The 22,403-nt window shown below is 52.3% G+C and overlaps 1 protein-coding gene across 8 annotated transcripts in view; it reads left to right on the forward strand.

Annotated features, from left to right (window-relative positions):
• The window catches only part of Triobp (TRIO and F-actin binding protein), a 65,760-nt gene that overhangs the window by 39,417 nt on the left and 3,940 nt on the right, over nucleotides 1–22,403 (forward strand). For 4 of the 8 annotated variants that reach the window (XM_017594983.2, XM_039079581.1, NM_001409036.1 and 1 more), the window contains 12 exons: nucleotides 887–955; nucleotides 1,049–1,138; nucleotides 1,431–1,540; nucleotides 3,089–3,617; nucleotides 4,253–4,363; nucleotides 11,111–11,258; nucleotides 12,599–12,701; nucleotides 13,137–13,296; nucleotides 13,373–13,486; nucleotides 15,059–15,145; nucleotides 15,782–15,942; nucleotides 16,469–17,137. In XM_017594983.2, coding sequence (XP_017450472.1) covers nucleotides 887–955; nucleotides 1,049–1,138; nucleotides 1,431–1,540; nucleotides 3,089–3,617; nucleotides 4,253–4,363; nucleotides 11,111–11,258; nucleotides 12,599–12,701; nucleotides 13,137–13,296; nucleotides 13,373–13,486; nucleotides 15,059–15,145; nucleotides 15,782–15,940 — 1,680 coding nt within the window. In that variant the 3' untranslated portion in view covers nucleotides 15,941–15,942; nucleotides 16,469–17,137. Of the gene's footprint in view, nucleotides 1–886; nucleotides 956–1,048; nucleotides 1,139–1,430; nucleotides 1,541–3,088; nucleotides 3,618–4,252; nucleotides 4,364–4,507; nucleotides 9,308–11,110; nucleotides 11,259–12,598; nucleotides 12,702–13,136; nucleotides 13,297–13,372; nucleotides 13,487–15,058; nucleotides 15,146–15,781; nucleotides 15,943–16,468; nucleotides 17,138–22,403 lie in introns of those variants that run through there. The other 4 variants (XM_039079579.2, XM_063263919.1, XM_039079582.2 and 1 more) reach the window with 2 other exon arrangements.

The raw sequence follows: 22,403 nt of genomic DNA on the forward strand, positions 1-22,403 counted from the left end.
ACTTGCAGAGGTCTGACCCCACTTAGTCACTGCCCCTGTAGGCATTTAACCTCACAAAGCCCTGTCCCTTCCCTCATCTGCACTGGAGGAAGGCACGTGCTATGCTGAGCTTTGGCGTCCTGAGAGGTCTGGAATGGGCTGCGAATACTTCAGTTAATAGAATGGTTGCCTCCCAGGCAAACAGTGGCCTCGACCCCCAGCATCACATAATCCAGGCATGATGGCACATACCTGTAATTCTAGTGCCCAGAAGGGTGAAGGCCAGACGATCAGAAAAGTTCAGGGTTGAGGCAGCAAGACAGTTTAGCCGCTAAAGCACTTACCATGGCAAACTTGGTGACCTGAGTTAATTCCTGGAATCTGGGAAGAGTAAAGGTGACGGAACAAGAACAGTCTCCACAGAGTTGTCCTCTGACCCATATGCACACTGCTGACATGTACCCTTCCACATGACATACATGTGCACTTACATACATGTACCCACCAACATGCTCTGACACACGTGTGCACTGACATACATATACCATCCACATGCTCTGATACACATGCACATATACCCATCCACATGCTCTATGTGCATTGACATACCTGTACCTGGTCATCCTTGTTCCATCACAAGCTGAAAGCCAGCCCAAGCTACATGCAACCATGTCTCAAAAAACTACAAAAACAGTAGTGTGGGGGTGCCAGCGAGCAGAGAAAGGCTGCACGCTGGAGCACAGAAGGCCTAGTTACTGAGGAGGGGCAGTCCATTTCATAGCCTCTGTCTGCTTGGCTTCAGATCTGATCTGCCCTTCACATCCCTCAGCTGTAGGAACAAGGTTAAAGGATGGACAAGCACACACAGGCTTCCCAGAACCTTTCCTCACTGTCTCCTCTTTCACAGTGGAAAAAGCATTGGTTTGTGCTGACAGATTCAAGCCTCAAATATTACAGAGACTCCACGGCTGAGGAGGTGAGGTGCCTGGGTGGGCGGGCCCCTGGGAGGGCTGGCAGCTGTGGTTGGTGTTCGAGCAGTGGGAACCCATCGTGGATTTTCTTGCTTTAGGCCGATGAGCTGGATGGGGAGATCGACCTGCGATCCTGCACGGACGTCACAGAATATGCAGTCCAGCGCAACTATGGCTTCCAGATCCATGTGAGGCTGCATGTAGATCTGGGAGGCGGAGGGTGTAACCCGAGGCCCTGGGCAGGCAGTGACCTGACTCACTTGCTCATTTACTCTCAGACTACCCTCTGCCAGTCAGCAGTTCTGATGCCCATACTTAACATACCTAGGGAGGCACTTTCCACAGACAGGCAGAGGGTGTCTGTCATACCCTCCACTCACTCAACCCCATACACCCTCCTGGGAAGGAAGGGCTACCTCCCCAAGGGGAGAGAACCCAGGGCTGGCCATGTGTCGAGTTACACGTAAGGTGTCCTTACAGACCAAGGATGCTGTATATACCTTGTCGGCCATGACCTCGGGCATCCGGCGGAACTGGATTGAGGCTCTCAGGAAGACTGTGCGTCCAACTTCAGCCCCAGATGTCACCAAGTATGTATTGGGCTGGACTGGGACCCCGGTGGGGGATGAAGATGTTGTGTCCCTGAGTGGGGTTCTGTGCACTCACCTGAAGGCCCTGTGACTGTACCTTCTGGGGCTCAGTTAATCTAGTAACAAACTGTGGAAAGAGAACACACGTCCTTGGCCATTCAGAGATCCTCTGAGAATGAGGATTTTACCTGCTGTCTCATTATTCCGTCCTCCTATATTCTAACAGCTGGATGGGGTCCTAGTGACTTAGAGAGAAGGCTTGAGAGGCTCTTCTGCTAGCTCGGCCTCGTCACACAGCTGCCTCTAGTTGCCTCGGTTAAGGGGGATGCAAGCATGAGTCCCCAAGCCTGACTAGACCCTGATTATTCAGCCAGAGGGCAAAGGCCTTTCCATCTACACCTCAGGCTCCTCACTTGTCATGTTCGAGCTGTGTAGGCATGTGCCCAGGGCCGTTGGTGAATTCTGCAGAATTGCACTGTTGGGCCGTTCTGGTGTAGGCTAGAGTGCTCTGCAAGACTGGCCCAGAAGTGTGCGGTACAGGACTGGTGTTCAGCACAGCAGCTTGGTCCTCAGGTCAGAAGGCACAGCTGAACTGCAGAGAGAAGGCCCTTTAGAGGGAGTTGCTTCTACCCGCCCCCTAGTAATGTGGTCACGTGATCACATTGCTTCAGGGGATGCTGGGAAACATAGGTAGAGCTGAATGACAGTGAACACAGCCAAGCTGCTGCTGTCACTTACTCGACATCTCAACAACATACACACTGCTCACTCAGGTTTCAGTGTGTCCCCTCGTCAGCAGGGCCTACACTGAGCCCCTGAACCCAGGGCCTGGCCTTACGCATTTTTAAGGTTTCTTTTGTGTGTGTGTATTTGTGTGTATGTGTATGTTGCCTGTATATATGTCTGTCTGTGCACCATGTGTGTACGGTGCCCATGGAGGCCAGAAGAGGGCATAAGATCCCCCGAGTCATAAATGGCCGTGCAAGTGCTGGGAGCCAAACCCAAATCTTCCACGAGAGTAGCTAGCGCTCTTAACTGCTGAGCCATCGCTTCACTATTTGTGTATTTGTTGCTGTTACTGTTGTTTTATGACTTCCGTAACACATGCACAAAGGATGGGATCTCCTGTTTTGCACACTGAGCCCCCACATCCATGCCATATGAGACACTGCTGTCCTGTGTTCCTCATACAGTGACCAGAACTTCAAGAGGGACCAGCCTGGGGGCTGGGGATTTAGCTCAGTGGTAGAGCGCTTACCTAGGAAGCGCAAGGCCCTGGGTTCGGTCCCCAGCTCCAAAAAGAAAAGAACCAAAAAAAAAAAAAAAAAAAAAAAAGAGGGACCAGCCTGGCAGATGATCTGCTAAGGTCTTCCCAGGGTCTGATAATAATGAGGCGTGAGTTCTCAATCTCTAGGCTGGACTGCTTGCTCACTGGGGTCCATGTCCAGCCCCTGCCCAGGGGCCTGACTTATGAGTAACCCCTCTGCAAGTGCTTGTATGAGACTTGAGTGGACAGAGATCCCCTGACGAGGCTCTGTTGATTCCTAGGCTCTCAGAATGCAATAAGGAAAACACACTGCATGGCTACGGCACTCAGAAGAGCTCCCTGAAGATAGGGGAGCAGCGGACGGGCTCTGAAGTTATCGGCCGGGGTGGTCCTCGAAAGGTGGATGGATCACGGCAGTCACTGGACTACGTGGAACTCTCTCCATTAACGCCAAGCTCCCCACAGCGCGTGCGTACTCTGTCCCGCTCCACTCCTGAACGCCCAAGCAAACAGGAGGATCTGGAGCGGGACCTGGCACAACGCTCTGAGGAAAGACGCAAGTGGTTCGAGTCCACGGACAGCAGGACCCCAGAGACGCCCAGTGGTGATGGGTCTCGAAGGGGCCTGGGTGCCCCACTGACTGATGACCAGCAGAGCAGGCTCAGTGAGGAGATTGAGAAGAAGTGGCAGGAACTGGAAAAGCTGCCCCTGCGGGAGAACAAGCGAGTGCCGCTCACTGCCTTGCTCAACCAAGGCCACAGTGAGCGTCGGGGACCTACAAGTGACAGCCATGAGGCCCTGGAGAAGGAGGTAGGGTTCTCTCCCCAGCTGCTGACTGGGTCAGTGGGCATGGCCTGACATTGGCCCTGCAGCCCTGTGGTGATGAGGAGCTCACCCCTTTCTGACTTGCCAACTGGCACCTCAGGCTCCTCAGAGGGCACTGCCTCTTTGACTGATTTGCACATTGCCTTTGTTTTGTATGGCTTTTTCTGCCCTTAACCACAGGGAGGAGGCATGAGGAGAGGTGACGAACAGGCCATTTGCTGGATACTGTGACACCCTGAGCCGGGTTAGGTGCCCCTTTGCCCTCCTTGGCTTCTGATCTGCTAGATCCCACTACAGCATTCATCCAGGGGAAGTGAGCACAGGGATGTCACCCCATTCCCTTCATGGGCTGATAGATACTGCGACTACAGTGTGCTCTTCCCAATCTTGTCTTTTCATCTCTGGGCCAAAGCTCACCCGGGTCACTGACCTAGCCATCTTGGACACAGACACAGAGTCCTTTGTTGGTACCTCTCAGGACTGCTGCCCTTCTCCAAACCAGAGCTGTTACTATACAACCCAGGGAACCTGGGCTTGTAATGTATGGAGCTGTGGGCTCCTCCAACCAGCCCCCTTCCCCATTTTAGGACACCCATTGATCTGGGCTTCCTGTGTCCTAGGTCCAGTCTCTTCGTGCCCAGCTGGAGGCTTGGCGTCTCCGAGGGGAAGCTCCTCAGAATGCACCCAGACTCCAGGAGGACAGCCATATCCCTCCAGGCTACATCTCACAGGTAGGGTTGAAGAACTGCTCTGTGGGCCAGGGGCAGGTTTTTGGTTGCTGTGTTGTCAGAGATCACCTGTGTTTGGGAAACCCTCTGTGTGTGAGACTCGTGCCCGGCGGTTGCTACACATCATGTTGTTTAATCTCCCCACAGCTGGTGGGCATGATCACTGTGCCCATTTTACAGACAAGGCCACTGAGCTCTGAGAGGGTATGTGACCTGCCCGAGGTTGCCCAGCCTGCAGGTGTCAGAGGTGGGATTTAAGAATGGGTCCAGCTGACTGCAGAGCCTGTGTGTGAGTCCCCGTGTGACTGGTCTGCACTTGGACCTCTTCCTTGCATCACTGTGGGGAAGTGGGGACCCAGTGGTCCTGGGAGTCACTCCTAATACAGGGAGAGGCTTTCCCTGCCCACCAAGGATGTCCACAGGACTTGGGAGCCTCCAGTTTGCCCTTAGGAGTTTGCCTGAGACAGCAGTTCTCAATGAGGGAGGGTGACTTTCTCCCTCTAGGGCAACCTTGTCTGCCCCTGGGAAATGACTTAGTCCCCTGGGGACATTTGTCTGTGTCTGGGGAAGATTTTGATTCTCACAACTGGATAACTAGCTCACCAGAAAAAAAAAAATGTGTGTGTGTGCTCATATTTATTATAACTTATAAAAGGTTGTTTACTATATAATGTACAAATAAAGTCTACAATCCTTTTATTGTGAATTCCATACAGAAATGGATTTCCTCGGACGGCTTTAATGATTTCTCCATACTCTTGTGGCCACAGCTGATTAACAGTTACGGGCAGTTCTCAGACGTGTATTGGTTGATATTTTTATACTAATGAGTAGCTTTTCAAGATCAACGTTGTAAGCAAATCTTTGTGGAACTGAACAACAGCTTTCTGTCGAGACCGAGAACATTCTAGTCAGAATAGTTCACCTTTGTGTATTCTGTACAGAAGTAATTGTAGACATGATACAGCGAGAGGCTCCATCTGCGTTCCTAGCATGTTCCCGTCACTTCCAGACAACGTGGAAGGCAGTAACTGAGTCTCAGGATGGGACGTGGAGCAGTTTCCATGGTGTGAGCCTCCCCGTGCGGTGGACCAGCGCTGCTGTGTAGGCTTCCTGCTGTCTGGGTGCAGTAGCCATAAGCAAAACCAAGGCCACATACAATAGAAATGCTTTGCTTTACAGAGGTGGGACGTCAGCCATGACGTCTCTGTCTTCCTTACTTCTGTGTTGTGGTAAAGTATCCTGATACAGGCGCCTCAAGGGAGAGAGGGTTTCTTTGGGCTCAGGCAGGGTCCGTGGTAGGATGGCATGGTCACGGGAGTCAGCCGCCACATCACACCCATGGCCAGGACATAGAGATGAAGGTGCCCAGCTGCTCTTCCTCCATGCAGAATGGGACCCGGGGACAGGGGCAGGAAGTTGGTACATCTCTCCTGTATGGCGGTCTCTCCACCTCAGTTAAACTTCAGGAGACAGTTCCTCACAGACATGGCCAGAGCCTAGCCATAAATAATTTCTCACAGGCGTGTCCGGAGGCTTGTTGCCTAGGTGATTCATGGTCTGTCTAGGTGATAACTGACGCTGATGCATTTAAGTTTTCCAAAGTAGGTTTGCTTAGCAGCAGAGTCATGGTTCTGACTAATCGGATCGTCTACACCATACATACCAGTGCCAAGAGGAGGAGAGAATGCTGGGATGGGAGGAGGGGCACAGACTGAGCTCCTAGTGGCGAGTGGGTGGGGACATTGCGACGGCAGGTGGCAGGCTAACTGGTGCCTACAGTGGAACCTCCAAGAACAAGCTGGAGTTTGTCTCCTGCAGATGTTGAGAGTTCTCCAGTGACACACCAGGATCTCCTGGAGTGCAGTGATCAGAAGAGGACAAGGCCCAAGCTTGAGGAGCTAGGGCAGGCTGACTGAGAATAGATTGGCCGAGGTCAAAGGGAGATTTGGAACCCTGGTGACTGGAGCCTGGGAGGGCAGGGGAGCCCTGGCAGTCCTGGGGCTGGGCTGCTACATTAGCAGGGTCTAGCTGTTGCTGAGTTGTGGGGACAAGGGGTAGCTGAAGGGGCAAAAGTCTGGGTGACTGGTGAGGAGGCTATCCTGGGGTTACCTGAGCTAAGGGAGGGTGGAAGTGGGGACAGTGTTGTCAGGTCCTGTCATGGGTGGTTTCCAACCTGGGGTCCCTGAGTGGACTTCGGAGATCCTCTCTGGGAGGGTTGGTTCTCTGGGATCAGAGCAGCTGTATGTGTTCCCTTTTCTATTAGAGCAGGCTTTAGACTTCATTTAAGAAAAACCCTGTTTTACTCAGCTGAAATTTTAGAGGCACTCACTACAGTAGCTCCCAAGGATGCCCAGAAGTTTGGTGTGATCGTTGAGCTGTAGGCAGACCTGGAGCCTTGCATTCTGCTCCTCTTCTGCCCCACTAGGCACCTCAAACCTGCCAGTGCTCCATCTGTGTAAGTTGGCACAGGCTCGGGGCAGGTGAGACTGAGGTGCTAAAAGATGAAGTGGAGGGACTCGGGGAAACAGTGAAGGCGGGACAGCAGACACTAGAGAGAAGAGGAAGCTTATAAGTCCCATGTCCCTTGGCACAGGAGATGGTGGTTGGAAACTCAGCTGATCCTGGAGAGGTGACCACTGGGAAGCAATTCTTCAGCCTGTTCTCTCAGGCTGAGTGGGTGGCCCTCTTGCAGGGCTAAAGGACTCAGAACAGGGGCTTCAACACTGGGCCTACTTGCAGTAGCTATAGGAGAAGGGCTCTATCTTGATGTCATAGCAGAGAGGTGGCCAGTGTCAGGACATCTTTATTTTTTTTTAATTTATTTATTCTTTTATGCTATAAGTATACTGTAGCTGTCTTCAGACACACCAGAAGAAGGCATTAAATCCCATTGCAGAGGGTTGTGAGCCACCATGTGGTTGCTGGGAACTGAACTCAGGACCTCTGGAAGAGCAGTCAGTGCTCTTAACCGCTGAACCATCTCTCCAGCCCCCAGGACATCTTGAGCACTAAGAAAGGCAGGTCGCAGTTGCCACCTGGCTTGCCCTCACCCCCTTGTGAGGCCTCTCTGGTGGAGGCTGAAGCTCACAGGTGAAGCAGCATGGTAGAGCACAGTCAGCTCATCTCTACTCCCTAGGTGACCTACAGGGAGAGGACAGGGGCAAAGGCCCGGCAGGACAGGTGACCCCCCCCCACACACACACTCACACACACTCACACACACACACACACTCAGAACATCGGGACCCAGCCTTTTACATCTACAAGTCTCAGGAGTAGCTGCCCAAGAAGTGGGTGGAGGTCTCAGGGGGAACTACTCCTTCATGTGCCCTTCCGTGTCTCAGCTTCTTCCTGGCCCTGCCCTTTTTAGTGACCTCATACTTGTTTCTTTCTTCTTTTTTCTCTGTGCATGTGGTATGTTCATGTGTGTGCATGTGTGTACTCACCTGTGTATGCAGGTGAAAGCCAGAAGTTAACTTTTTTTATTTTTTGTTTGCTTGGTTTTGGTTGCTTGGTTTTTGTTTTGTTTGTTTTTACAGACGGAGACTCTGTGTAGCCCAGGCTTCCCTACTACTCACCTGCCTTGCCTCCTGAGTGCTAGGATTAAAGGCATGTGCCACCACACCGGGCCTCTTTATTTTTATTTATGTGTAAGTGTACATGTCCATGTGTGAGCATGTGTACGTGTGTGTATGTGTGAGCATGCGTGTGAATGTATATCTTGTATATGTGGATACCCACCAAGGTCAGAAAAGAGCTTCAGATCCCCTGGAACTTAACAAGGGGTTGAGCCACTGACTTGGGTGCTGAGACGCTCTCTAGATATCCCCTCTTCTTTTCTTTTTGGGACCGAGTTTCACTATGTAGCCTTGTCTGGCCTGCAACTTGGTACGTAGACTAGTCTGGCCTCAAACTCACCTCTGCCTCCCAAGTACTGGGATTAAAAAAGTGTACCGCCATGCCAACTACACATTACGTTTTTCAGACAGGGTCTCTCACTGAACCTAGAGCTCGCTGCGAGCTGGGGGTCTGCCTGATTCATTCCCTGTAGCACCGTGGTTACTACTGTGCTGTTAGGGATCAGGACCCAGGTCCTGAGCCACAGAAAGTAGTTTACCCACTCCCCACTCTGCCATCTCTCGACATCTCTTCAGCCTCCAACCCTTTTTTTAATCATACAAGAAACAGCCCAGCAGGAAAGCACATACCTTTAATCCCAGCACTTAGGAGACAGAGGCAGAGGCAGGCAGATCTCCATGAGTTCAAGGTCAGCCTGGTCTAGTGAGTTTCAGGGCAGCCAGAGATATGTAATGAGATCCTGATTCAAAAAAACCAAGAAATTAATAAGTAAATTACATAAGAACATTTACTTTTTGTTCTTTTTTTTTTTTTTTTTTTTTTTTGGTTCTTTTTTTCGGAGCTGGGGACCGAACCCAGGGCCTTGCGCTTCCTAGGTAAGCGCTCTACCACTGAATTAAATCCCCAGCCCCTGTTCTTTTTTTTTAAGCAGGGGTGTGTGTGTGTGTGTGTGTGTGTGTGTGTGTGTGTGCATGTAGTTCTGGCTGTCCTGGATCTAGCTCTCTGTGGACCAGGCTGGCCTTGAATTCACAGAGATCTACCTGCCTCTGCCCTCAGAGTTTGAGTCCTGGGATTATAGGTATGGTCGTGCATCATCCCAGCATTTGGAAAACTGTAGCAGGATCCTCCATGCAAGGCCAGCTTAGCTAGAGGCTAAGGTCTTTAAAAAAAAAACAAAAAACAAAAAAAAAAAAAAAAAAAAAACCACAAGATCACAGGATGGGCCTGGGCTTTTCTTTAGTACTAGAACATTTACCTCGGATGCTCAAATCTCGAGGTTCCACTGCAAAATCTATCTAAATCAAAAGGTTGGAAATAAGCTCACAAGTGCCATTAATGACTCAGTGGGTAAAGTTACTTGCCTCCCAGCCCGGTGACCCGAGTTCCACCCCAGGAAATGGAGAACCTTTGACTTCCATATGTGCATGGTGGCGTGCACGGACCCCAGCCCTGTGCATGCCTCTCCCACCATTGCCTTGTCTGGATCAGCTTTCTGTGGCCAAGGGGACCAGTCAGCACCAACAGCTGACTTGATGGCAGACTTGCTGAAGTCCTTACGGGCTGGGGAGCGGGTGTGAGCTGGACACCACTTTTTGGTAGGCCGCAGGCGGGCTCATGGGATCCGCGTCTTTGCTGTGCCTGCTTTCCCAGCTCATGTTCCCTTCCTTCCTTTCAAGGCCTTTCCCTCACTGTTGCTCTCTGCCCTTGTCCCCTGGGCTGTCCTCAAACATCCCTCAGGCCTCCACACTGTCTAGGACAAACTTCTGCTTCTAGAGCCAGCTGGTCAGAAGCCCTAGTTCCTTTGTTCGTGGAGTGAGATGGTCTCAGGTCATATATGGATATCTTTGGAGGGCTGCTATTCTGCGTGCCACAATAGCCTTCCAGCGTTTTCTGTGTTTCTGCATACCTAGACCAGGGCAGGCAGTGGCCTGTTTTGCACCCCTTAGTATTGTCAGGAGTCAGCTTTCATTCCACAGCAGTCCACGTGGCATCCCTGGCCTCCAACAGCCTCCTATTGTGCTTCGCGGTTTAGAGCCCATCACTGAATCAAGGGTCTCCTGGTGAGCATGTCGGTTACCTTCAGATTTCATACCCCAACTTTCAGTGGGAACCCTCTTGTCCCCATCCGTGGGATGCTCCTAGGAGTCAACCTGCCCAAGCAAGGGCTAGAGTGGTAGAAATGCACTGATGCCTGAAATCCCTTGGGAGGCTGAGGCAGAAATGCTGAGAGTTCAAAGCCAGTCTGGCTACATAGCCAGACCCTCTCCCAAACAGATGGTGATGGCTGGGCAGTGGTGGCACACACCTTTAATCCCACCACTCAGGAGGCAGAGACAGGGGGATCTGTGGTTTCCTGGACAGCCTGGGCTAGATAGAGAAATCTTCCCTCAAAAACAAAACAAACAAAAAGATGATGACGGTGATAACCTCAGCTGCCCGTCCACATTCGTCATAGTAGACATGGGTCTAACTGCTTACTATCTGGCCTACAAAACCATTTGCATGCTATGAGCAGTTCCAGCTCATTTACTAAGCCCCTGCCACGTGACCTACCCTGGTCTGTACCCCAGGCCTAAGCTGGGTCAGGTGTATGGTGTCACCAGGCTATTATGTTCCTGAAGAAGCAAGACCTGGGGAGGCAGGGTAGAGGCAGAACTAGGAGAGGTGTTTAAGATGGTCTGTGGGGGAAAGCGAGTGACCCAGGAGAGCATTCCTATCGCAGGCAGAGGTTTCTAAATTGTTGTTATCGAGGGGGTGGGCGGACACACGCATGCCAGAGCATGCATGTTGCACTCCGAAGACAGCTTCGTGCAGTCATTTCTCTCCTTCCGTTCTTGAGCCTGCTCTGGGGATTGAACTGCAGGCTTATACCTGATGAGCCCTTTCACTATCCCAAGAGCTGGTTTCTTAACTATGAGGTTATTTGGCAGTACCAGGCCAGGCAGAGATGGGACTGTGGGAGCCAGACTTAGTCCTGCAAATGGAGAGTAGCTGCAGGGCTTGAGGCTGAAGAGGGACTGGTGAAGTCTGTGAGTGAGGAGAGCTGGGCGGAGGAGGGGAGCAGGTATGGAATCCTGGTGTAGCATTTCAGAGCATGGAAATGAGCCAGGCTCCAGACAAGCCTACAGGGGTCACCACCTCATGACCTCCCTGGCCTCTGGCCCACAGGAAGCCTGTGAGCGCAGCCTGGCAGAGATGGAGTCCTCACACCAGCAGGTGATGGAGCAGCTGCAGCGGCACCATGAGCGAGAGCTGCAGAGGCTGCAGCAGGAGAAGGAGTGGCTACTGGCTGAGGAGACGGCAGCCACGGCCTCAGGTGAGGACCCAGGATGGCCACGGGCAGCGCCTGATGCCTCCTTGTTTGAACTGGGAAGCCCCTTAAGGACATGGGGGAAGGATCCAGTAGCAGTGGAAGCCCCAGAAGTAATCTGCGGTCCAGCTTACAAAGGGGAAAGTGAAGCAGTAAAAGACCCTCCCCTCCCCTTCCTCCCATGGGCTGTGACTTCTCTTCCTTTGGTTCTGTCAACATTGTGAAGGCAGAGGGGAGAGACACCGGTCAGCCACACACTTCTGGTAGAATATCCCCCACCTAGGTACTAGGATCAGACCCTGGGATGCTCAAGAAGTGGTTGTGAGCCTTGCTGTAGCCCACATATTCGCGGCACCGAGTGTTTATGGTGTGCAGCGAGTGAGGAAGCTGGACCTCAGAGAGGTTAGTGGCCTGTCCCAGATGGCACAGCTCAGAAATGGCAGAGCTGCAAAGCTGGCCTCTGAACTGCCCACTTCCCAAGCCAGAAACAGGAAACCCCTGAGACAGACAAACTACCTCCTCCTCTGTCCGTTGCACACCTGCTGTGTGCCTGGAACATCCTGGGCAGCCCCTCTGGTCATGAATGGGGTCATGTGACCTGGAGCTTGCATCCTGCTGATACCGTCTAAATATTCCCTGTGCTCAGGTCCACGTGGTCCTGCCAAGCCTTGGCTGTGCTCACATTTTAGGGCAGGCCCGCCCAGCAGGCAGCCTAGAGACGCTGCCCCTCCCCAGCAGGATGCAGGCATCGCCCACTGGTCTGCACCAAAGTCTCTGCAGTGAACTTTAGATTGCCCTGTGCAGTATGGGAAAAATATTGGGTTCTTGGGAGCTCACCGTTAGAAACAGCCCACAGGAGCCAGTGTTGGGGCCTTATTCACTGTGTTAGGCCTTACTTAGCACCCTCTGGTGAGGAGAAGCTATAGTTAAGCACCTCCAGGAAGGGTCCTGAGGCAGAGCCATTGAGTCACCCACACAGCATCACACAGGTTTGTGGTGATGGGGTAGCGAGCTGCAGAGCTTGCTATCTGGATCACAGGCAGGGCAGGGCAGATGGGCTGTGACGGATGGTCCTCCAGACAATGCAGAGATGGTGTGAGGCACTGTGCGAGGCTAGCCAGAAACCACTAATAGAAGATACTGACATATCACCCCAGGAGAGCCCTTCACAAAGAATTACCTCAAGAAGGACCCAGAAAGGTTGACCAACTCACACAAGGCCACTGGGTGCAGGACACAGCTTTGACCGTGTTCTTTGCACACCTCTGGCCCTGTCTGCACCAGTACAAACGGAATTGTGATGACCCCCTTCCAACTTGTCCTCTGCCTGTCTGTCCTGCTCCTAGCCATTGAAGCCATGAAGAAGGCTTATCAAGAAGAGCTAAGCCGGGAGCTGAGCAAAACACGGAGTCTCCAGCAGGGCCCAGATAGCCTTCGGAAGCAACACCAGTAAGATGGCGGCAGGGTGGGGCGGGGCCTGGGTGTGGGTGTGGCTCGGAGCCAGGAGCACTAGCCTGACAGATGTGCCTGGGGCTTTGCTGAGGGCCTTGGCAGAGACCACATGGGTCTTCAGTGTCCAGGGCCTAGCCTCTATGCCCCTTCAGTGTCTCCCAGAGCTGCAGTGTTGTTCTTGACCTCTAGTCAAGTCTCCCTGCCCCAACAAAGTTGTGGGTACTGAGGCTGTGGTAGTGTGAGAGGTAGCTCCTGAGCTCATCCTGTCAGCGGACACCCCTACGGGCCAGAGTGCTACCAGCCCACAGCCAGTATAGGCTGAGTTCAAAACCGCGATGTATCTAAAACCAGTAATGTCGAGATGTGACTCCAGGCCAAGTGGTGGCAAGAGAGCCCACATGGTTCATCTCTGCCCCATCCCCTGCTGGCTAGGTTGGACATGGAGGCGCTGAAACAGGAGCTGCAGGTGCTGTCTGAGAGGTACTCGCAGAAGTGCCTGGAGATCGGGGCCCTGACAAGGCAGGCGGAGGAGCGAGAGCACACCCTGCGGTGCTGCCAGCAGGAGGGCCAGGAGCTGCTGCGCCACAACCAGGTAGACTGGCCCCCAGCAGGCTCTGAGTAGGCCAAACGGGCCTGGGGTCTCCGCCCTGACTGCCCTATCCTCTCAGGAGCTGCACTCCCACCTGTCTGAGGAGATCGACCGTCTGCGCAGTTTCATTGCCTCTCAGGGCACAGGCAACAGCTGTGGGCGCAGCAATGAGAGGAGCTCCTGTGAGCTGGAGGTAAACCTTCCCTTCTCCTCCTCCTGTGTGCCAGGCGACCCCTGGCTCAAGGACTTGTGCGGCAGCTCTCTAGAATACTGGGTGTCTCCCGAAGGTGTCACTCAAAACTCTGCGGTCTTCCAGGCTAAGCCTTCTAGCCTTTGACCCGGGCCTGGCATCTGCCTGCTGAGTGACCTGCTCAGTCTCTGCCTCTGTGAATAAACAGCTAGCGTGCTGGGCACGGTATGTACAGCTGAAGTCCCAGGACTCCAGAGGCAAAGGCAGAGGCAGGCAGATCTCTGTGAGTTCAAGGACAGTCTGGTCTATATAGCAAGTTCCAGGACAGCCAGACTACATAGAGAAACTCTTGTCTCAAGGAATAAAGATTTATTTATTTATGGGGTTGGGGATTTAGCTCAGTGGTAGAGCGCTTGCCTAGCAAGCGGAAGGCCCTGGGTTCGGTCCCCAGCTCCGAAAAAAAGAAAAAAAAAAAAGATTTATTTATTTATTTATTTTATTTATGTGAGTACAGAGACATACCTGAAGAGGGCATCAGATCCCATTACAGATGGTCGTGAGCCACTGTGTGGTTGCTGGGAATTGAACTCAGGACCTCTGGAAGAGCAGTCAGTGCTCTTAACCGCTGTTTTCAACTATATCCCTAGCATCTAGTCTCAAGGAATAAATAGATAAAATTAAGGGGGCGCAGGCTGCTGGTGCTCTGTATATGGGGCATTGAAGGTAGAACGTGTGAGTGTTTCCAGGATCACCCAGCTTTTGTTTCATTTATTAGCAAAGATCTCAACATTCCTAGTGCTGTGACCCTGGAGTACAGTTCCTCATGCTGTGGTGACCCCCCAACCATAGAATTATTTTTGTTGCTACTTGATAACTGTAATGTTGCTACTGTTATGAATCATAATGTAAATATATGATATGCAGGATGGTCTTAGGCAGCGTGTGAAAAGGTCGTTTAACTCCCCAAAGGGGTCTCGACCCATAGTTGAGAGCCATTGATACAAGACTCGTTTCTGTGCCCAGAGGCTCTAAACCCTTTGTTCCCTTATCAGCCATCAAACCCATTAGTCAAGCACTGTTACTGTCTGCTTTAAACCAGTGGAGAAACCTAGAGGAGTTGATGGCCTTTTGAAAGGTCACATAGCTATCTGTGTGGGAGCTGGGGCTGGAACAGGGCAGTAGATTGCTAGTCTGAAGTTTAGGGACTTTCCTGCCAGGCTGAGTTTATGTCCGCCACGTGTAAATAGTGCTACTCCTTAGAGTTCAGAGAGCTCAGGGAGTAGGCCCACCACTGTCATACGGCTACTGTTCACAGTGGAGCCACAGTACAGCCTGTGCCAGGGACTGCGTCAGGCCATGCTGAGGGAGCAGGGAGAGACCTACGTACCTTATAGGAGGGGCAAGAGTGAGGAAGAGGAAAGCAGAGGCAGTGGCCTGGGGGAGTAGACTGTGGCTTGCAGGGGCTTTCACTGCTGTGCACGGAGGCTTGAGTCTGCGAAGTCCCAGGCTGCAGGGAAATGGATCTGGATAGCCTTGGCCTCTGGTCCTGCCTCAGCCCAGCACACGTGTCCCTAGGTGCTGCTGCGAGTGAAGGAGAATGAACTCCAGTACCTGAAAAAGGAGGTGCAGTGTCTCCGGGACGAACTCCAGGTGATACAGAAGGTAGGCAGCGCCAGCCTTGGGTTAGGTGAGCACCAGGTGCTGGCCTGGGCCAGCTGCCATTGGCCATGGCCTCGCCTTAGGCCTTCCACTGCCCCACTACACACAAGCATGAGAAGGGAGGGCTGTGACTCATCCAAGGCCATGCCTGGTTTTAGTCATTCAAGGTCATTTGTTACTGTTGAGCACCTAGCAGGTGCTGGGGTTAGACTTGAAAACAGAACAGAACTCTCCCAGCCTGGCTGTGGGTTGATTCCAAGTGTTGCTAGCAATCGGGAAACCTACCCAGTTCTGTACAGCCTGTCTGGCCACCCTTGATGTATTCCTGCCTTCATCTAGCTGTGAATATATGGTGACGCTGAGAGTGTGAGCCAGGGCCACTCTGGCTGTACTTGGGAGAATAGGCAGAGAGAACTCAGTAAAAGACCAGAGCCCCTGACATGCACTCCTTGTGACCCTGGCAAAAGCTTCACCTCCCCAGGCCCTGGCTGCCACCCATCTCATGGGCAAGGAAGGACAATGAAATCCCCATCACTGGGGGAACCTGGCCTTCTACGAGACCAGCAGGGGCCAAAGTGGGTATGTGGCAGGGAGTGGGTGTGGTGGGCTCCAGCCCTCAGTGTTCCTCTGTGGCCCTAGGACAAGCGCTTCACGGGAAAGTACCAGGACGTGTATGTGGAGCTGAACCACATCAAGACTCGGTCAGAGCGTGAGATCGAGCAGCTGAAGGAGCACCTGCGCCTGGCCATGGCTGCCCTGCAGGAGAAGGAGGCTGTAAGGAACAGCTTGGCTGAGTAGAGGTGGGTGAGGACCCTGCAGTGCAGCTTGATGGTCATTTGTGTGCAGCTTGTGGACCAGCACATCCCTTCCCTGGCTCATTTCTCTGACTGCCAGTGACATTGTTGTGCTAGCTACAAAGGGTTGTTATGACCATAAGACTGTCCGGGTCTGCTCTGTCAGCCTGTACGTGTTTGTCCCCAGGTGATGACACATGGCTAGGTTGGTATCCCGAAGGCCTGCATCTTAGCCATTGTCATGACCACTTCCCTAGTAGTCTGACCCTCCACAGGCTGGTGGTGGCCCCTGGCACATTCCAAACTTGCTTCACGCTGCAGTCAGCACTGACTAAAGAAGCCCTTCCTTCCGGTTTGACACAGCCTGTCTACCTTCCCTTCCTGAAAAGCCACTTGAGTCAGGCCGCTCTAGGCTGTGTGTACAGTGCAGAAGTATGGGTCTGGCCCAGCCTTGAGGGCAGCAGTCACGGCAGTCTCGCTCACACACTTTGGCCCACACTGGCAGTGCTCAGTGCTTACTCTTACCTTTCAGGTCCCTGTGGTTCCCATCAGCTGAGGACCCTCCAGCCCCAGGGGACCAGCCACCCTCCTTCTCTGGCAGAAGTCAGAAGCCAAGCTTTCTCCCCACCCTGGGTCACATGTGCACTCACACCACACACACACACACACACACACACACACACACACACACACACATATACACATATATGCACAGACACACCCTGCGGATCTGAGCTCGTCCCTTGCACAGGGTCTTACCTTGCACCTTCTTCAGGATTTTATATGTGAAGAGATTTTTATATAGATTTTTTTCCGCCTTTTTTTTTCTAAAACATTTGAACTTTTTAAAAAGGCAGTTCTCGATGATGTGTGCCTCAAGCACTGGCTCCTGTTCCTCTCTGATCCCTGGCATGGCCCTCCTTCCGACCCTGGTTTCTCACAAAGGCCCAAGCAGGGTCAGGGTGATTGACCAGAGAGAGAAGGCAGGGAGCAGCCCTCTCTTCCTGCCCTACCTCTACTAACCACTTCCTGCCCTGGCCTCTGGACATGGGGACCAGGGGGCAGAGGGAGGAGCCAGTAGCTGTCCCCATAGTTCCACTCCTCTGAGGGGTGCTGAGTGAGGACCACCAGTGCCACCCATGAAGACGCTTCTCCTCTGTTCCATGAGTCATCCTAACTTAATAAAACCTTCCGGCAACTATGGCTTTGTGGATGCTGGGCAGGGTGGGAAGTGGCAACCAGATTGTTAAAAGTGGCTTCTGTGTCCCACTGTAGCTGAAGCAGAGTCTGTATGCTCCTGAGGCCCGAGCTGACCCCAGTTTATCCCCTGAGCCAGAGACCTAGACATTTGAGTGACGTGAAGGTTAGCAGCAGCAGTAGCAGCCTCGGAACCCAGGCTCCACCCTCATGGCAATCAGAAATTGCACTCTGACCTGGTTCTCTGGTGAAACACCAGTGGCCCCGCCTCAGACTCATTAACTCATCGACTCATTGGCTGAGGAGTTGCAAAGAGGGCTAGTGCCAAGTCTGTCCTCCCCAACCTCCTCCCCATGCACCTCAGTTTGCCTCTCCAGAATATGGGTGTTTCCCATCATTCCCTGCACTGGGCTGAGACTATGCCCAGAGAGTCTCTTCCCCTAGGGAAAAGTAGGAGTGGGAATGGCAGATGCGACCATTATGGCAGGCTGTACCTGTGGTCACTTTCCCAAGATACAGAAACCATATTGGGTTGAGTCCCAGGAATCCCACAGAAGACATTGGCTCAGCCTGCTACTGGTTTTAGAGCAGCTTCAAGATCAGTTTTCCCAAATGGAAAACTCAAAAAAGGGCCTTCTGAAGCAGAACCACCAGCAAGAGGAATTGCTCTGTGAACATCAATGGTGTGTTTTGGAAAAGACACAGCCCTGCCTCGTAGAGTATAGCAGTGTCTCTCTATATCCTTCCCTGTGATTGGTTTGTGAATGGCAGGCAGTTCCACCAATGAGATACCAGAGAAGAGATGCTGGCCATCTGTGGATGGTAGCTCCAGCACCACACACTCCTCCCTCCCCAGTTCTAGACTAGCTCAAAAGACCGAGTGTTAGCCAAGACGGAGGTGCCAGGGATTGTCATGCTCGGGGCAGAAGCATACTTGGCACACAGTGGGGAGTTTTTTGGCAGTTTCTTTCTGAGACATCTCCCTTCTGACCCAGCCCCTCCCTTCCTGTACAGGCACATAGAGCATCAAGGCCAGCCTTTGCACAACTAGCCCTATTCAAGGTTGCCCAAACCTTACCTGTCAGTCAATGACAGAAGAAGTGTCTGGGGGTGTGGCTTAGTTGGTGCACTGGGTCCCATCCATAACCCCGAGTAAGCTAGGGGCCGTGGTACACATCTGTTAATCCTAGCACTTGAGAGATGGAAGATCAGAGGTTCAAAGTCTCACCCTCGGCTCCATAGCAAGCTCCAGGACCCAATTCCCTGCGCCCAACCAAAGGACAACTGCGGTATAGTTGTATATGGTAATATAATATGACAATAAACCATAGTCACTATATGCAAAAGTACAGGTAAATCATCCAGACTTAATGGTGTAGTAGAAGCCATAGAAATCACATGTGGAGGAGTTCATTCACACGAAGGAGGAGGAGTTCACATGAAGTTCAAAGGCAAGGCCTTGAGCTGGGGACGGAGGGACACTACCTGGCAGTGGGCATAGGGATCTCGAGGTTGCAGCTGTGTACTGCCTCAGTCTGGGTGGTGGTGTCAGGGCACACACCCGTGTAAGAGGTACCGAGCTGCACATGTCTGCATTTTACTGGGTACAAATCTCGTTAGTAAACTTTTTAAAAACTATTTTTTAACATGTGTGTGTGTGTGTGTGTGTGTGTGTGTGTGTGTGTGTGTGCGCGCGCACATGCATTTTGCCTGCATGCAGTTTGGGTGCCTGGTCCTCACAGAAGAGGGAGCTGGATCCCCTGGAACTGGACTTACAGATGGTCCAGTTGTGAGCTGCCATCAGGGTGCCAGGAATTGAACCCAGGTCCTCTGGGAGAGTAGCCAGTGCTCTGAGCAATCTCTTTGGCCCAGTAAACTCACTTTCAAAAGAACAAACCAGGTTTCCAGCAGGTGTCAGGTGAGCTACCTTGGGAGAGGAGCTCAGTCCCCTTCATCATTGGCCATTCGGTCTGTTTGTGGCCTCTAGCCATTGCTCTGTCAGTAGCCTGAACTCCCTTGTACTCCACTACTGCCTCCGGAACTCACTTCCCTCTCGGGCCTTGGTTTCTTCATCTGTTAAATAGGACAGTAATCCCTCCCCTCCAGAAGGCTTGGAGTACTGAACCACAAACATTCAGTCATCTATTGCTTTGTCCACCCTCCTGGACTTACGGCGGGCCTGGACCAGTCTCCTGGGCCTTTCCTGCAGCTCTGTCAGGTGGTGGTCAAAGTGCAGGTCACCCGACGTTCCCTGTGGATGTGCGTGATAGCTTCTTCCTTCACAGGTCTGCCACCTTACTAAGATGTCTGCTCCTCTACAGCTCTCCTCATGGTTCCTGAATATCCTGAGTGGTCCTAAGACATCTGTAGTCTGACTCCCTTCCTGCTGGCTGATTCCGATAAGAAGGGTTTCAGATGCAGAATCCATGGAGTTTATGAGCAGCACTTGGATGCTGTGACATCACTTCCCCTTGTTAATCAAAAACAAGTTAGGGCTAGTCCAGGTTCAAGGGGACAGGACAGTAGCCGGACCTGATCACCAGAGGTGGATCCTTCAGACCAGATCTCTTCCCAGCCTCCTGTTCCTCTACTAAGGTGGGATTCTTTGCAGGGCGCTCTTTAGGGTCTTCTTTTTTTAAAAAAAAAAAAAGATTTATTCATTTATTATATGTAAGTACACCGTAGCTGTCTTCAGACACCAGAAGAGGGCATCGGATCTCTTTACAGATGGTTGTGAGCCACCATGTGGTTGCTGGGAATTGAACTCAGGACCTCTGGAAGAGCAGTCGGTGCTCTTAACCGCTGAGCCATCTCTCCAGCCCCCTCTTTAGGGTCTTCTATAGCTGGGTGTTTCTTTGTTCTGACCTTGACCATTTTCCATTACTTGCTTGCATGCATCTAACCACTGATCTATCCCTACCCCGTTTTCAGGAACTCGGGGAACCCCTGTCCCAAGGTTTACCTGCAGGGTGTCGGCTCTCTAACCCAGTGGTTCTCAATCTGTGGGTCATGACCCCTTTCATGGGGAGGGGTCTCATATCTGCTATTCTGCACATCAGATGTTTACATTACCATTCATACCAGTAGCATAATTAATTGTGAAGTAGCAACGAAAATAATATTATGGTTGGAGGTCATCAACATGAGGAACTGTATTAAAGGGCTGCAGCATCAGGAAGGTTGAGAACCAATGACCTGGGCTTTAACTCCTCCTTGTCCTGGGAGCCACCTTCTGGATGAGGCCCCATGAAGCCAGCCTTCCATCCTGAGGCTGCCTTGGCCTATGAAGAAGGTTCGGAAGTTAGAGGCAATCAGCTCATCCAAAAAGCCACCATCAGGGTTGGGGATTTGGCTTGGTAAAAGCGTGGTAGAGCGCTTGCCTAGGAAGCGCAAGGTCCTGGGTTCAATCCCCAGTTCCGAAAAAAAGAAAAGAGAAAAAAAAAAAAAAAACCAGCTGGGGAGATCAGGGAGGCTTCTTGGTGAAAGAGGCTCTGGAGCTGAGCAGGAATTAGCCAGGCCAGGGGTTGGAAATGGGTCTGCCTCTGAGCATGGCGTTCAAGGCTGAGTCTGAAGAGATTCTCATCCTAGGAATGTGCTGCTACTATAGCTGGAGCTCCATCTGTGGAGGGGCAGCAGATGAGGCTGGAGCGGGGAAAGTGGGGCCACTGCCCTGAATGAGCTTCAGGAGTTGAGGAGCCTCAGGGGTACATCAAACATCCTGGCTCAGGACAGAAGTCTGGGTAAAGATGCTGGAGCCTGGAGCCCGGTCAGCACAGAAATGCTAGTTAAGGCGTCAGCCCAGGAGTGGGACACAGAGAAGCTCCAGGCACACCAGGTATCAGGTATCAGGGAACACGCAGGCTCCCTGCAGCCAGAGTGGGGAGCAGGTGGCCAGCTAAATGGCCACAGAGGGCTCTTGGGTTGGCCCCAGGGTTGTTTCCAGCCCATCCCCTGTACCCCAAGCTTCTTGCCTGAGGGCCTTCCTTGAAGTGACAGTTTCTATTATCAGAGGTCGGCCTCTCCCTCTCTGTGCTTCCCTGGAGTTCTCCAGTCCTCCTCCCTTCCACAGCGACTCTGCAACCTTACTCTTGGCTTCTGAGGAGGAGGACTCTTGTCCCTGACCTATGGGAATGAAGATGCTCTGAAGAGACACTCACTGTCCCTCAGATGGCTGTGGACCCCAGAAAAATGGGGAGTCTCTGGCTGAGAGAAGGGAAGGCCACCACCAGAAGGGATCTCAGTTCTAACATCTTGTCAGACCCCCATACAGAAGGGCCAGACAATGACCAGTCAACGTTGAATGGGGCTGCCCCTTGACCCCTAAGACTGCCTGAAAATGCAAATCCTTGACCCTCTATCTAAACTTACCTCACTTCAGGACCCGAAAATGGATTTCTCCCTCTTCCCATTGTGGTCACATTGACCAAATCTTTTGCTGCTTTCCAGTATTTATTTATTGGGTTGGCTGAGTGGTTTTGGCTTTTTGAGACAGACCAGGCTGGTGTAGGACTCAGCAGTCCACCCGCCTCTCAATGCTAGGACTAAAGCGTGCACCACCAGCACCTGGCTGCTCTCCCTTGTTAATTTGGCTCTTTTGGGTGTCTTATTGAAGATAAATGTCTGAACCTGAGCCAGGCTGAACCCCCAATAAGAAGATGGCCCGAGGAAGCAATTCCCACCCTCTTCCCCTGGGCACCTCTCCCCTCACCCAGCACAGATGCCAAGGGAGGTTTACTAATGGAGAGAGGACAGGTCTGAGAATCAAGGAGACCTCTCCCATATCTGTCCGTAGCTGTGCAACCCGGAGCAGGTGACAAAGTGTCTCTGAACCTCCAGTTCCTCATCCGCACAATAGAGCTGGTGGCTGCTCTGCTGAATATCCCAAAGCTGAAGACAGCAAATGACAGGCACCATACTGAAGAGAGTGACTGTGCCTCACCAAAGGAAATGCAAACACGGGTTGTCACCACATTGTCATTCTCCTCCACATCCGCAGGGGCTGTTGCTCCCTGGCCAGCTGGAGGCCTCCTCTCCCCAGCCCTGGGGTCAGCTTTAAACCTAAATGGCAGCTCTGAGACTGCAGACCCGCCCTTCCATTCAGGCAGAGCCCCTTGAATCACTTCTCAGCCATTCCTGGGGCTTCATTAAAGTTGTGGGGCTGACAACAGCTGCTAGGCACAAAGCCAAATGGTCCGTTCTTTGTGATGGCTGAACTTAAGAGTCCTTTGGCTGACAGTGGTGCAAGTGACTCACTGTCCGTGGTGAACCTG

This window comes from Rattus norvegicus, chromosome 7 (assembly GCF_036323735.1).
Source record: "Rattus norvegicus strain BN/NHsdMcwi chromosome 7, GRCr8, whole genome shotgun sequence".
NCBI classification, from domain to species: domain Eukaryota; kingdom Metazoa; phylum Chordata; class Mammalia; order Rodentia; family Muridae; genus Rattus; species Rattus norvegicus.